General features: G+C 54.2%; 4 protein-coding genes across 4 annotated transcripts; 1 reads left to right on the forward strand and 3 right to left on the reverse strand.

The window, feature by feature from the left end:
* Positions 1-1,675: 1,675 nt before the first annotated feature.
* J4E83_008107 (uncharacterized protein) lies at positions 1,676-6,479 on the reverse strand (the record flags this gene model as incomplete). Its single annotated transcript, XM_049335004.1, has 6 exons — positions 1,676-2,130; positions 2,182-2,989; positions 3,038-3,243; positions 3,294-4,706; positions 4,756-4,826; positions 4,882-6,479. The coding sequence occupies 6 exons, from the start codon at positions 6,477-6,479 to the stop codon at positions 1,676-1,678; spliced, it is 4,551 nt and encodes a 1,516-aa protein (XP_049185848.1).
* A 2,105-nt stretch (positions 6,480-8,584) lies between these two features.
* On the forward strand, positions 8,585-9,668 carry J4E83_008108 (uncharacterized protein; the record flags this gene model as incomplete). Its single annotated transcript, XM_049335005.1, has 3 exons — positions 8,585-8,645; positions 8,694-9,302; positions 9,355-9,668. The coding sequence occupies 3 exons, from the start codon at positions 8,585-8,587 to the stop codon at positions 9,666-9,668; spliced, it is 984 nt and encodes a 327-aa protein (XP_049185849.1).
* Positions 9,669-11,910: 2,242 nt separating this feature from the next.
* On the reverse strand, positions 11,911-12,867 carry J4E83_008109 (uncharacterized protein; the record flags this gene model as incomplete). The annotated part of the gene is made up of 1 exon (XM_049335006.1): positions 11,911-12,867. The coding sequence occupies one exon, from the start codon at positions 12,865-12,867 to the stop codon at positions 11,911-11,913; it is 957 nt and encodes a 318-aa protein (XP_049185850.1).
* Positions 12,868-13,665: 798 nt separating this feature from the next.
* J4E83_008110 (uncharacterized protein) lies at positions 13,666-14,490 on the reverse strand (the record flags this gene model as incomplete). Its single annotated transcript, XM_049335007.1, has 2 exons — positions 13,666-14,320; positions 14,444-14,490. 2 exons carry the CDS (start codon positions 14,488-14,490, stop codon positions 13,666-13,668), a joined length of 702 nt encoding a protein of 233 aa, XP_049185851.1.
* Positions 14,491-15,729: the final 1,239 nt, after the last annotated feature.

Genomic DNA, 15,729 nt, shown 5'->3' on the forward strand with positions numbered 1-15,729 from the left:
GCGTCAATCACGCATCCCGATGTAGAAGTATGGCCAAAATAAGAAAGTCGCTATGTATTCCATGCCGTCTAGTTCGCTTGGAGTATGGTACCGAAACGCGCAAGATCAACACAAGGACCACGCAACCTTCAGCATCGATTCTGACTCTGAGATGACCTTCGACTCCCGGATAACTACAGCCATGCCTTTGAAGTCTGTTTGCATTCGCTCGTCCGGTATACATATGCTCTCTTTGGAAACGGGAATACGACAAGCGGTAAGCTATGTCTCTCGGCGATGTACTGCAAGGTCTTCGTAAGTGCAATAGCTTACTACTTGTAGTAAAGCTTACATGGTGGATTGTCCCCGCGTAGTATCATCCGTGTGCGATTCGGATCTCCAGATCAGAGTTCCCCCAGATGCCTGCCAAATTCTCTTTGATGGCTTTAACGCGTGTTGGATCAACAGGACACAGCCCATCGCAGATGCAGTACACAAGGACATGCTTCAAGCCAGAGAGCAAACGTAGAGGGGATTGTGGGTACTCGTGACACCAGAGCTCGATTCTTCGCAGAGCAGCCAGTTGTTCGGGTAGCCGACGCTTGAACCATACATTAAAACAGCCCATGTCGTCTGGCGAGAAAGTGTTGCCGGAGTAGGGCAGCAAACATGTTTCAGCATGTACTTGTCTGCAAACTCGGAGGATGCTCTGTTTGGGGTAGTATCTCGCGTCCTCGGGATACTTGCCGTAGCCTACTATAACAAGCTGTACGTGTACCGCATAGGTCCATATTCTTTGTCGGATCTCGGGGGGCAGGCGCAACAACCCGGACTTATCCGCGTTCCGCTGAGCTCTTGTCGTTTCGTTAGCCAGGCTCAGATACAGCAGAGCCACACTTACATAGCGAGGTAGTAGCTATTCGGGGTAGCTCCAAGCATTCCGTTCTTTGGCTTCTGGGCATTCATGTGTTGCCTCGCCGCCTGCGACTTGGCGCAACGCTCGGGCTGGCGCCTTTTCGCGCTGCTTGGTGTTGACATGACGTTGTTTGGCGGGGATAGTCGCGTTCGAGAATAGAAGTCGCGCCCAAGAGTAGGAGCTCTGGCCTCGTAATGCACACGAAGATAATGAGGCGCGGAGTGAGGAGCTGTGAGAGAATTTGTAGAGCTCAGGCGATGGGTCGTAGAAAGCTGTGGTGAGTGAGAGCACGGGCACTCCCGATGAGGTGAGAGCAAACAGCGTGTGCCAAGACGGCGCAGTCTATCGATGTGGAAGGGGCGTGAAGCTGCACAGACATGTGATTAATCTGCGCGCTCGGACGGCGTCAAGGTGATAGAACCATCACTCACACTCCCAAGGTCACGTCTCTCACTCACTCATTCCAACATCTAGTCTTCATTATCCATTGCACAAACTATCCTAGTGCATATGCGTATATACCATCCACTGACCAAAACGCCTAACCTCCCCTGGGGTATATTCCATATGCATGTTTACCAATGGACCCAAAACGGCATGAAGTAAACAAAAACAACAGACACACCGATGCCAAAGCACATGCTAGTAATACCGCTTCCATGCAAATTCCGACTCCCTAACGCCATCATGGTATGCATGCCCACCGCCCATAACCATAGCGTCGGAGAACGACGACTCAGTCCATGACTCCAAACTGCTGAAATCGTAACGCCATCTCTTTCATACGCCATATGGTTTCACGCTCGGCCCGACGGGCACAGCGAGCGTAGCTTCGTCTGGTATCTTCTTGTTTCCGAATTTGCTTGCCAGCTCTTCGATTTTGGGGATTAACTCGCCTATCCTAAACGGCTTGCTGACGACGTCGTCCATGCCGGCTGCAAGCAACGTTGCGATTTGTTCGCTGCGTGCATTCGCTGTGACTGCGATGATGGGGACGTGTCGCTTGAGCTTGCCTTGCTGTTCGAGTGAGCGGATTTGAGAGGTACATTGTAGACCGTCCATGACGGGCATTTCTTTGTCCATTAGCACCACCGATATGTCTTCTAGCGGGGATTGCTGGGGCGAGGCCCAAAAGGTGGACGCTTTGAGCGCTTCGAGTGCTTCGCCGCCGTGGTTCGCGACGGTCGTTTGGATGCCGTGGTTATGGAGCTGCCGCTGAAGTACTTTTTGATTTACTGCATTGTGTTATTAGGAGTATATCTACAGGGGAAACGTCAATGACATACCAAGGTTATCCTCTACGATCAAAACTTTGAGTTCTCTCTTCTTTGGCTTCGGTTTTGACGCATCGCCATCTTTGGCAGGTATCGTCGCAAAGTCTTTTATCTTAGTCGCAATCTTGGACGGCGCAGGCAATTCCCTCTTGCCCTTGTCCTTTGCATTTGAAACTTTCCTGGACATGGATGGCGTTGGAAGAACTTCGAGAGCTTCTTGTGGCTCGCTGCTTCTCCGACACTTGACGTAAAAAGCAAAAGTACTGCCTTTGCCTGCTTCGGAAGAAACGCCAATCTCTCCACCCTGCAGCTCAGTCAATTCGCGTGAGATGAACAGACCAAGACCTGAGCCGCCGTATTGAACATGCGTTCGAGGGCTCGCTTGGGAAAAACGTTGGAAGAGGAGCTTCTTTTCTTCCGGCGTAAGACCTCGGCCTGTGTCTCGCACTGCAAACTCCAGATAGATCTCTTCACCATCGCCCCAGTCCGGACCGCAAGTTTGGTCGGTCCTCTTCGCTCGCATGGGGAAGTAGCTAACGGTGGGATGATCGCTGGCTGACGGTCGCTCTCTCGATGCTGATAGTACGACTTTGATGGTCCGGGTCTCCTCGGTGGTAGTGAACTTGATCGCGTTGGTGGTGAGATTGATGAGAACTTGGAGCACCCGAGACGGGTCAATCTTCACCCAGTCGACGCCTAATTTGGTGAATGAGTCGGTAAGGACGAACTCCATCTGAATTCCAGCAGTCTGAACTTCTCCTTCGAACATTTTCAGGGCGCGCTGTACGACTTGTAGTGGTTGAGCGTCGACCGGTGTTACCTGACGCTTGTTAGCAAGGAGGTCGCGCATATCAAATCGTATTCGTACCATTAGCATTGCGCTGTCGAGCTTTGACAGCGTCAAGACATCGTCGACAATGCGCTTCTGATGCTGCGCACACAAAGCAATCGTTTGCGCCGCATCTATAGAATCGGCCAAAACAGTCTCGTCGATGACATTGGAGCCTGACGCTCTGAAATCGCCCAGGATGGTGCTGATCTCGTCGGCACATTGCAGGATAGCAGAGAGGGGATCTAAATCGTAGTCAGTATAAGAAACATTTTCGTACACAGCAGTATCATACTTCTCATCTCGTGCGACGTAATGTCGATAAAGTTCTCCTGCTGTCGTTTGAGCTCAACGGCTTCCTCCATTTTCCTCTTTTGGAAACCTTCGGCCCACTTCTGTGGAGAGATGTTCGTGATGCTTCCGAAAACACTCTTCAGCTGCCCATCCTCATCTTTCTCGGGGTACGCCTGGAACAAGACCCATGTTTCGCTCTTGTTCCGGTTGCGGTCCTCCCAAGGCGCTTTGAATCGGAACTCGATGTTGATAGGAGTGGTGTTGTTTACCAGTTCCTTCCAGTGCGCGAGAATGAGGTCTTGGTCCTCGTCTTTGACATAGTCAATCCATCTGTCGGTCATCTCAGGCTCTCTTGGCACTCGCGCAATCTCATACCACGTGTCGTTGCAGTAGGTTATGCGCCCAACGTGGTCAGCAATGAAGAGACCTGCAGGAGACAATTCGGCCATCCGCGTAAATCTCGTCTCGCTTTCCCTGGCTTCTTGTGTACGTGCAGCGAGCTGTGTAGAGAGGTTGTAACGGTCTTCCGCTGCGAGCCGGGCTGCCCTCTGCCCCCTTCGGATTTCTTCCTCGAACAAAACGACGGAAGCGAGAGAGGTCGCGAGTTGGCGACTCAATAGCTGGATGAAAAGGTTGTAATCGTCATCGTAAGGCCTTCGCGGATTTATGCCCATGACTAAGAAGCCAAGTATGTTTTCACCAGTCGTAGGATGGATCGGGCAGATGACCACGTCGCGGCAGGGATCTCCAAAACCTCGCCATTCGAGTCCGTCCATCATGGAATGTGGCAGGTCGGCTGATCCGATGCTAACAACCACGGGCTTGTCGGTCTTCATTACTTCGCGGAAAACCGGCCCGAATCCTTCTTGCCCTTCTTTCAAATCAATGTGGTCAGGGGCAGCTTGATGGCCGGCTGGCACACCAAGCGAGCCCTCGAGGAAACACTGTTTCGAGCCAAGCAAGCTGCTAGATTGCAAGGAAGACGAGTCACTATCATTCTCATCGTTTACGCTGTAGAGCATTACTACCGGGGTATCGAACTCGTTCTCGGTGAGTGCTATTAGCACTTGATCCCAGAAACCCTTTACTTCCCGAGCGGTGGCAGTCCGTTCGCCGACTTCGCGGAGAGTGAGCATTCGCCTTTCCGCAATCTTCCGCCGTGTCTTTTCGAAGGCTGGGTTGTAAAGACCCATGACCGTGCCGTCTTCGCCGACCATTGGGATGATGGACCACGAAAAGTATGTTTCCTCAAGGAAGCCGCTGCGTTTCATAAACAAGCAGTCGTCGTCCTTCATGGTCGCTTGCCCTGTGAGACGGGCGTTTGCGAATACTCCCTTGACCTCATCCCAAATTTCTGCCCAAGCTACTTTGTAACTCTGGCCCATGAGCGCAGGATGCTTCTGCCCTGCAAGCCCTGATCGAGATGTTAATTGATGTCTGAATGTCAGTACGCGAGTACTTACCAATATAAGCTTCGTTGTAGATAGCCACAAGCTCTTCTCCCCAGTACATAGCTGCAGGATGGGGACTCGCCCTGATCGCCATTAGAATCGGAGTTCAAGTATCCCGCGCCATAACAGTCAACTCACATGATGAGATTACACATTGCGCGAAGGTCGTTGGACCAGTATTCGATGGGACCCAAGGGTGTAGATGCCCAATCGATTGAGCGGGCAAATTGGATGTGTCGAGGAAGAGAGGGCGATATCGCTAGTCTGGTCCAGTCGAAGAAACCCATGTCGTGGTGCTCATTTCGGTGGGTGTTAGTTTCTCTATGAAACGGGTCAACGTCGCCTGCAGTGTGAGCTCGCAATACGCACTCGTTCCCAAAGGAAGAGGAATCTTCCGCTGCGGATAGGTCGATCTGAGATAGCCTAGGAATCATGCTATTGCCTCTGTCGGCGAACTTCTTGTAGTTTGGTTCAGGCTGGGGCGCGGAGATGGGAGGCGTCGGTTCACCCTGGGGGATCGTAGGGATGGTGCTCCCGAAGTAATCCTGCGGTTCGCCTTGTTGCGTTGAGGGTACGGAGGCATCCCCGTTGGCTCCAGACTCAAGGCCTGCGGACGAGGTTGAAGGTATAGCGAAATCGTTGGGGCCGTCTACAGCGGGCAAAACTATCGCAGGGGCGGACACGGTACCAGAAACGACGCGCAACCGTTTCCGCAAGGTGTAGCAAGTCCATACAATGCCCCCGTGTTCTACCGGGGAAGGATTCGCCCCGGAACCATCCCCCTGGACTGCAGAACTCAACAGCCATCCTCGAAATTGTTGTGTTGCGTGCGCCGTGTCGTGGTCGGAGGGAGTGCCCGCAGGCTTGCCAGCTACCAGCTCCCAGGTAGAGGAGTCTAGTCGGAGGGCACTGTTGGAGAAGAGTATCTGCAAGCTGGACGATTCGGGAATGTAGTTTGCAAAGTCGCCCGTGTCGACAATGAATGTTGGCCGCTCATCCTGCTCGAGCAGCTCGACTATGCCGATGGATCCCAGTACGCGCAATGGATCATGCTTGTCGCGCGAATCAGGCGATGCTGCGGGGGGCAGGCTTGAGCGCTCAGAAGTGCGCCCGCTGGCAGCGCCCGAGGGGCCTGGGGGACTGAGGCCGCTGAAGGTGCCCCGTGCGAGTGTGACGGTCTTGATGCCACTGTCCTCGCGTGTCTTGCTCAGCATCCTGTAGGCCTCGGAGGTGGAGAAGCGTGCGGGCAGCTGCGGGCGGATATTGCGCGACGAGGAGAAGAACAGCGGCGAGGGTGGCTGGCCGTCGAGACGGAACTGGGCGCTCTTGGAGAAGCCGAAGTGGTCGAGCGAGTGTCGCGAGCGAGGGTGCGCTTTTCGGCGCTTGTGCAGCGGCTCGCTGGCGGGTGCTCGTAGGTGCGGCGATGTAGGCGCGAGGGCGTCGTCGGAGGGAGGAGCAGGGCGCTTTATGCCAATGACCTGGCGAGCGCCGTGCGCAGAAGCCGGCGGCGGAGTGCAATGGCGACGGTCAAGCGGCGAATTTGGCGTCCATGGAGGCTGCAGTATGGCCAAATTGGATGTTTCGTCGAGGGCGCTGGGCGGGTCCGGGGTTGTGGGTGACGTAATTGGAGGCTCGTGATACAGGGCAAACTTCAGCCTGCGCTGCTCGGGCGTGGTGTCGTGATCGTGAGGCGTCGCCGTGTCAATACCTGTGAAGATGGACCGCGGCTCCCTCATAGAAATGCTGGGATGCGAGGCGACAGGCAGGGCGAAAGCCGTTGATGGCGGCCGCACGTCACGCTGCAACGTCAAAGGTCGGTGTGGTGGAGCGTCGTCTCGAGATCTAGCATGCAGTCTCACCGCGTAGGGGCCGAGTCGATGACACCAGGGAACGACGGACGCTCAAGGGCGGCTTCTGCGATGGCGAGGCTGGGCGGGTCGGTGTGCAGCTGCGCGGCGACGGTAGCGATGACGGTGGGATGCGGTGGGTGTCGTGTCCTCAGGGCATCATCGTGATGGAGACACTCGCTCTGCACATTTGTTTTCAGCCGTCGCTCTGGTGCAGCCAGCGTACAGGACCTCGGGAGCGTCCAGAGCTGTAGATCTCGCTTGCGCGCGTGCTTGGCCCTCCCTGCAACACCCTGGCCAGCCCATCGCCATCGAGATCGCTCTCACCATCCTCTCGTGTCTAGCTTCACATTCGACACGCCCTGGACAGCTATGACGCCGTGCATGGCATTCTGACATGCCCATCTGTGCCATCTGCAGCAGCTGGAATGCTGTGGCCCGTCAGTGCACCGCTGCTTTCGCGACTGTGCTGGTCCCCACGTCATGCATCTGACGGGTCTAGACTCGAGCCTCAGACCCGCATCCATTCAACACATGACCATCTGCATCGTCGCAACCTTGAACCTACCTAGGTAAACTTCGAGAAGCCCAAATTTTGGAATCGTGGACTTGGTTTCTTCTAGCCTGTAATTCTCTTCCAGGCACACACTAATGGATGCTTCTTTCCGCCGTGTGCTGATCTGTGTTGGTCGCCCCTTTCTTACAATGGTACCTCCATCCAGTTCACATTACGCGAATACCGCCAAGCCTTCCCTACTCTTTACCACCTGCTACCTGTCTCATCGTCTGCCTCGAGAGACGAGATAATCGCACTGCACAACTTCTCGGTTTATTCTCGGCACCTCCCAACCATGGATGAGCTTGTTGTGAGATTCCCACGTGCGCGCACCGTTCCGCGTCCGGGCCCGGGCCGACCTGATGTTTTCGAGTCATAGTCACGTGACCGTCCGTCATTATCTCCAGGCACCGCGGCCGCACCCATACTACCCATCACTGTTTCTGCCATATCAGCTGCGCAAACGGTATCATCAAGGTTTGAAGTAACTGCGCGTGCAGTCCATCTTTTTCGTCATCGGACTTGTCTCGTTCTCATTCAAAGCATTCCGTTGGCATCGAGAAGCCTCGCCGTTATCGCCTGCCACCACCCGCGTTTGCGACGACGATTTGAAAACATGCGCGGCGGTGCAACATGGTTGAGGTCATCGTATCCCCGAGTGACATCATGCAGCATGCGACACTTCGTGTTTGCAGACATCGTGGCACGATGGGGGCACAAGTCGTCTCGGCTGCAACTGCCTCGAAATTTAGCTACCGTGGCAGGGCATTAATGGCGCATGCGTCGCCAATCCCAGCCACACCACGCTGTGCCATCCACGCCCATCAATAACGATCCCTTGCTTCCGTACTGGAGCAGAAATTTACACTATTGAAGTTGAGTACTGCGATCAGATCAGGAAAGGAAGAATTGTAACACCGAGATCAATCAAAACTGTCCTCGACTGGTCGTCGCACGAGGTCAATGAGCACATCTCCACGACCCGACACTGAACGCGCACCAAAGCGGCCCTCATATATCCACGCCAAGCTTCACTAATAGAACTCTTGCAAACCATGGAGCTCCGGCTAGCCGCCAGACGTATCAGGCCGGTTCATCACCCCACTTTTCCTGCCCGCCTGTCAGTAGAGTGGTCAGCTTCGACATGCCCCTCCACTCGAAGCCGTGCTGCTTCCCCTCATGCCATCTCCATCTGGCCAAGCATGTACAGCATGAGTGATTTGCTCAAAGACAACTGGGGCAGTGCGCTCCGGGGCTGCTGTGAGATGCCCCGCTGGCAACGGACTGTGCACAGATCCATTTGCTTTAAAGTCCTGTCGCGCCCCGCGCATAGTATCAGCTCCATACTTGCTTCGCTCTGTGATTCCTGCTACCCCACATACTGTTTTCTCAGAGATACTCACCAGACAAATACACAACTGCCAGGTAACAAACCACCATGGATTTCCTCAAGAAGAAGATGAAGGAGCTTATGGATGACGACGACAAGAAGCCAGCCGGTGAGTAACTGTATAACGAACAAAGAGACTAAGTACTTATTTGGATAGACTCTCAGGCTGCTCCCGGTGGTGCTGGCCCTGGTGATCGCGCGCTTTCTGATAGTTACTATGGAGGTGGACAAGGCGGCCCTCCCCAAGACCAAGGCTATCCACCTCAAGGTCATGGATACCCGCCTCAGGGTCCTCCTCAAGGTCAAGGATATCCACCCCAAGGATATCCGCCTCAAGGTCAAGGCTACTCACCGCAGGGCTATCCACAACAGCAACCATACGGCGGCGCTCCTACACCCACAGGTCCACCAGCGCCGTATGGAGCGCCTCCGCCGATGCCACCGGGCTGGACTCAGCAATGGGATCAGAACAGCCAGCGATGGTTCTACATTGAGCAAGCAACTGGCCGCACGCAATGGGACCCTCCTTCGCATATGCCACCTGGCCCATATGCACCACCTGCAGCAGGCGCACCCTACATGCCGCCAGCCGGTCATGATGAGCGCGGCCTATTCGGCAACACCCACGGCCACCAGGGACACGACTACACGCAGTCTGGAGCTGCCACTAACGAGGCTGAGAAGAAGAAGGGCCATTCTGGTGCCATGCTCGCTGCCGCTGGTGTTGGAGGTATCGCAGCCGGTGCCTTCATTGGCCATCAACTCGGTATATTGCTTTCGTGTATATGACATGCGACAGCGCGACTAACACATGCCAGCCGACGACAGCAGCGACGACGAGAAGCAGCAGTCGTATGCACCTCCAGCAGCGGCTCCCGCAGCTGCTGCAGGTGGCTACGGTGCTGACCCTGGTTACGGGGCTGATCCCGCCTATGGCGCTCCTCCCCCAGCAGACCCTAATGACTATGACAACCACCCGGCCTTTGAGGAGCCCCCTCCCGTTCCCACCCATGACGCCGACGGTGACTCCATCTCAAGTAGTGACCGTGAGTCCATGGAGGAGAAGCGCGAGGAGCTCATCGAGGCGCAGGAGGAGTATCAGGAGGAACTCGAAGAGAACTACGACGACTAAACGCAGGACTTTCGGTCGTCGGTCGATCGATCGATCGGTGCGTGGGGTAAAGAGGGATCACGAGTGTAACGTCAGGTATTTTCTAAGACTTATGAGCCACGAGTATTGTTAGCATAGTGCAAAGAAGGAAGGATCAGCCAACTTGTGATTCTCTCACTCGGATTCAAAGGAAAACGGTTTCAGATTTGTACAAACTAAGGCAATACCACTTAACTCCATCGTCACTGCAGTGACGAGCCGAGGGCTATTATTCCATACCTCTCCACTGTTGTGCCCCCATCGAAAACCCATGGATATCCGCGCCCTTACAACCAGAGAACGTGGTGAGCGTGTATTCATCCCTTTCCCTCTAATCCATCGTCGTCACCGTATCGCATGTTGTAGCGAGCGTGGCTAGCAGCAGTCGCAGCAGTCCAGGCAATCGAGGCAGCATTCGCATGTCTCACCGCAGAGCCAGCAGCAGCACAAGGTCGCAAGACTAGTCGTCGCATTAGCTCTGTCCATGTTCCGTAACTATGCAACACCCAGCCAGTGTTGCGAAAAGGAAGAAAAGACTTACCAAGCAGTCAGGCATCCTCTCTCCTTCTTGGGCTCCTCTTGTGGCGGCGGTGGTCCTTGCTGATAGTACATCTAATTCACGAACAGCGTCAGCCACACCCCAAATCACCGCAAACTTGCCATTGCACGTTGTGATAGTAGATTAGACTTACCGGTTGCTGAGGCGGTGGCCCATAGCCCGGCTGCGGAGGGCCATAGTAGCCAGGTTGTTGGGGAGCAGGGTAGCTCATATTTAATAATTTGGTATTGTAGACCTGACGTTGGAATAGAGATGCGGGCTCGTGGCTGGTGAAGCGTCTAGCTCGTGGTGTGGCAAGTGAAGAGAGGCTGGTGTTGAGGGTGTACTGTGGCAGAGGAGTGTGGCAGACGATATGTGTGGCACAGCAAAGTGGAACTTTTAGGGGGACCAACCCGTGCCTTTTAAGATTGCACCTCTTGACGCGCCTGGCTATTGCTTTCGGCAAACGGCAACACCGGATCTGCGAGGTAAAGGGTGCGAGAGGCTATGCACGACCCAACATGCTCATCGCAATTCACCGCGTCCATGCCGGTATACGTTCCGTACTTTTGGACGGCTGCGGGTGAGCTTTGCTCGGCGCCACAAGTGTGGCAGTCAGGGCGCGTAGCTGTGGCATTTGCTCGGGCTTGCTGAGGCATGAGTGGGACCAGGCAAGCCACTGCTGTGACGATGGACGCACGACCCTTGTCATACGCGTATGCAAAGTCTTGGTATGTAAGGCGCATGACTTGACAGCGTTTCGTTCTGTGTGCGAACAGTACGATTTACGCTGCTTTGCTACGTGGTGCCGTGTTGCAAGCATATCTGTTCAGAATGCGAGACATAGTGAACTAACATCGTATGTATAGATTTTCGATACTTCTTACCACTGATCCGGGAAAAGTGCGAGCTGAAATGACCTTTTCGTGAATGGCACATGTGAGGTGCTGTTGGGTTGCATATGCGAGCTTGCCGTCTGTTCCGGACGCTAGTGACCAATGTAGCTTAGCTGTGGCGCCACTTTTCAACAGGCAATATTAGACGGGCTAGTCAAGTGGCTCAGTCGTTCGTCCCCTTGGCATGACAGCAGCGACGAAGCTGGTGCTCTGACGATATCATGCCTAACACATTCCTGCCACGATTCTACTTGTGAAGCCTGACACGAAGACGGAGGCATCGCCAAGAGGTCCGAAAACTACTGTGGTATTGATGCCGAAGACCTTGGGCGGCGCGGATGCGTCCGGCGCCAAGTCAGCATGTACGCCGTCGGCGACCAAGTGGAGAGTCTGCGGTCCGAAAAGCGATGTTTGTCACTCTGGTTGGGAGCCGGCTTGGCGGTAAAAGGACTTTGAGGGCAGTCGACTAACCAACATAGCGACTTCTTGTGGCGCAGGTGAGGCGCAATCTCGATACAAGCAATGGGATCCCAGGATTGTCAGTACCAAACAAACGGGTCGATCCGTATGACAGCTCGTCGTTTCGTACTGCTAGACGACGCGTGACTTGGTAGACAAAGCAGAAGAACGGCTCGTAGAAGTAGTAGTGTGGAACTCCAAGGGGGCGCTCATGGATGATCTTTCGCTCGTTCGAACAGTGAATACGTTGCGTTATCGACTCCTTCGCGAGAGTAGCGACGACTGCCGTGATTGACAACCCTTGAGGTTACGATACGTCGTCACCGGATTTCTATACTTCCGCTGGCCGAGGCACAAAGCCCCGTTCGGCTCTTCGCTTCTGCACCCATTCGCCGAAGGGTTTCCAGATAGCCTCTTTCTCGGCCGGCTTCAGACTTGCCGCTAGACCGCTCGTACTCGTAGTAACAAAAACCCTGGACCCATTCCATACATTGCCATCGGCATCCTGCTCTTCCTGGCCATCCTCGCTTTTGCCCATGTTGTGCTCCTCATCCTGCCACCCATACTTGAAATCTTTCTTGCCCATGCTCTTGCCATAGCGATACCGCCAGATGGCTTCCCATATACCCTTGCCTACTATGCACACAGCCTCTGGCTTGTATTTGAGGAACTTGGCATCCAGCTGTGCTGTACCGGCCGCAGTCTCCTCTTTCGAGAGCTCGGCAGCGTCTTTGGAGGGTCTCTCGACAATGTTGGTATTACCCATGCAATAAAGAGCAGGGAGACTCCGGTCTTCCTCAGGCTTCAATCGACGGTCGGTAAGTCCAGATGAGTGGAGCAGCTTCCAGAATAGGTTCGAGGGATGGGCATAAGCATGCCCTGCAGCGGCCGTCTGAACACCTGGATTCGTGCCAACGAAGACACAGATCAGATTAGGCTCTAGTATGTCGACCAGCGGCGATAGATGCGCGTATTTGGATGGGTCAGCATATTTGCTGGGTTTCCTCTTCTTCTTCGGTCGTGGGGAAGGTCCCGGTGCGATCTCTGCGGCCGCCGTCACGAAAGTCCTAGTGCGCTTTCGAGGTTCTGTCGGCGATCCGGATGGTGGTCCGGTACGTTGCTCCGTCTGCGTTTCGGTGTATTGGAACTTCTTCAGTCGGCCTTGGAAGGATGCAGATGATGGTGTCGCCAGCTGATCATCGGGTTCTTTGACATCGTCATCACTCAGAACTGGTGGAACTGCTTCAGCTTGCTCGCAATGCCGCTGATTCGAGCGTGTGCGGGCCATGCGTGTTGCGTTGTGTCCCAGATTTGAGAAGGAACGTGGTCACAGCAAGTCGCGTCCCTTCGAGATCCAGACGCGTTGACGTCATCAGACCCACTTTCGCGGAGAGCCAATCGCTACCTGTGCACTCGAACAGCACCCACCGCGACGCAGCCTTCACGAGACCGTTCTCTATGTACGCATGCATTCAATTCGGAGATATTTACTAATGTACAATCGAGGCATACCCGCTCGTCCTTCTCTTGATACCTTTCGTGGCCCGTGGCTGTATCTGGGTCCACCTCTTTGACAACCGTGAGTGTAGAGAAAGCCATACAGTATACATCTTCGTATGTACGCTAGATGAAGATGATGGTACTGTAGTGTCTTGACGGCATCGTCTCATCAAGCACATTTCAACCAAAACCCCCGGTCCAAAGCTGGTCGCAACAATGTTCTCTCTGCCTTCTCCCATTCGGCGAAGTTTGTCCAACACGATGAGCACAGTCGGGCTGGATGAGTTCCCATAGTTATGGTACACGTCGAGTGAGGCTCGGATGTGGTCGTCGTTGAGTTGCAGAGCTTGCTTGGCCCCCTGCAGAATGGTTGCACCGCCAGGATGGATAGCCCAATCGAAGTTCGAAGCAGGACTGCGAGTCTCCGATGCAGCGGCATGAGTAGTATTGAGGGTGGTACGCAGTCGATCGAACAGGGGCAAGATGGCGTCGATGGCTGTGCCTGGAACGTGTTTGCTGATAGTAGCTATCATGCCTGCTAATATATTAACATCAACTCAAAGCAACAGAAACACAACACTGGACGTTACATGAACATACCATGCTTCTCGATATCGTACGAGATGTAGCTCGAAGTACCCGGCACAACTACACTGTCCCAATCTTCCAGCTCGAACACTGGCTTTTGCTTGTCTTCCAGCGCAAGACCGTTGCATACTGCTAGCGCCGCTGCGCCGTCGGAGAATAGCGCTGGGGCTACGTGTAGCTTGTCGTCTTCACAGGACGCTTGAACCTCTGCCTGAATAGAGAGACTGCATAGCTCACACGCCATCACCAAGACGCGGGCGGGTCGTCCTCTTTGTGATGCGGCAGCGGCGATGCTAGCAGCTGCCCGAAGCGCCGATAGACCACCTGCACACCCCACGCCATGAAGTAGCACTCGTTGCACGTTTGGACCAAGTCCAAGCTCCTGGCATACAAAGAGGTCATAGCCGGGGTTGCTCTGATCAGTGCAAGTCACTGCTACCGTGTGCGTTATATCGCTGGGCTCAAGGCAAGCTTCTCGCATAGCCTCTTTGCACGCAGAGGTAGCAAGCTTTACACCTTCTGTCCGGAATATGCGGGAGATGGAGTCGGCATCCGATGGCGCAGCGTTGTCTTTCGTCCATCCTGCATAGTCGAGGGTAGTTGGGCGGGAGAGGATCTTGGTTTTCTTGTTGAACTGGATGAGCTTCTGGATACTGGTGAGGCTATTAGCATTGGACCAGAATCTTCCATGAAAGACACTGGATGACTGACGCTGGTGAAGTTATCTCGTCAGGGCACAAGCGCTCCAAGACGTCTTCAAATTGCTCCTGTCTTACCGAATGGGGTGGGTACTCATGGCCCAGGCCAATGATGTATATAGCATTGGTTTTGCTACTGCGTGACATACCGTTCACTGAAGACATCTCCCCTTTCGATCAAAACCGACTGCGACACGGAGGGCGTAAGCTTATCACTCTCTACCCCCCTTACACCCGTCCCGTCACCAAATAGCAGATGCGCTCTTCGCACCTACACCCATTCGCGATGTGTAGTCCAGACTCCGCCACTCTTGACTCACCCGTAGCCCGGAGTGCTCAATACATCCATACGAAGACTTGGTCTACCATGGCCTAGCTGAACAACCTTGTGATTTACGGGCTGGAAAGGTCTTCACCGGCCAGTGAGCACTACTTTTGCCTTTAGCGATGTGGAAATAGCCTACCGCTAGCGAGTAAGACATGAGATGGGTGTGATTTCGCTAGATCTGCTGCAGCCTCAGCACACCCGCGAAGACTTGGTATGCCACCAACAAGTTCCACTCGCCAACGAAATGCGGCCTATTCGGAGTCTTCGAGCATTGTGGCAGCACAAAACCGGCTTGTATGCCGTCAATAGCACGCCGCTGACGGGGCGATAATGGTGAAGCCTTAGTGTTCGCGTTCCTAAATTCTGTGCTCTCGCGAAGAAATGCCTCATTAGGCATTCAGAAAGGACTTTTCGACACCTAAATGTTAAGATTGTCGAAGATCGTTTTGCTCCTTCTTTGTTCGATTATCACGCCGTGATCCTGCCGCTGCGTTCGGACATTTTCTTTGTCGAAATATCCCCCCCTTGGTCACGCAGCTATGACCAATCATGAAAATGGAAATAAGAAATTATACATAATTTCTCAGGCCTTCATAGGGGGCCTCAGAGATCATTGAGAAACTCCGGTGAATCTTCTGAGCTTCTCATACGTGAACGGAAGCGGGAGAAAGAGGTGCACTAGGCGCTGGCGCTTGCCACAGTCGCTAGCCGACCTTTGAGTCGACGATATGTGTATCTCGCCGACCTCCATGGCCTCCAGGCCGCGTTGGCGCCTTGATCATCTACCAATAGGTTGTTGTGATAACGAAGACCGTCGAAGATGGGCTACCGGTTGAGTCCGCACAATACTAGCCTGAAATCTCTCGATCCAAGCGAGCGCCACAAGACTGCCTGACCGGGGCATGCGAAGTGAGGACCTATCGAGCCAGCTAATGTCTCGCGATCTATTGTGAATTTTACCACCGGGAGGGGGGGCGAGTACGCCAACGGGATATGGAGGACGAGGACACCCCAGATCTGACGATTGACTTTGGGT

This window comes from Alternaria metachromatica (assembly GCF_023757995.1).
Source record: "Alternaria metachromatica strain BMP 0045 chromosome Unknown scaffold_22, whole genome shotgun sequence".
Classification (NCBI taxonomy): Eukaryota; Fungi; Ascomycota; class Dothideomycetes; order Pleosporales; family Pleosporaceae; genus Alternaria; species Alternaria metachromatica.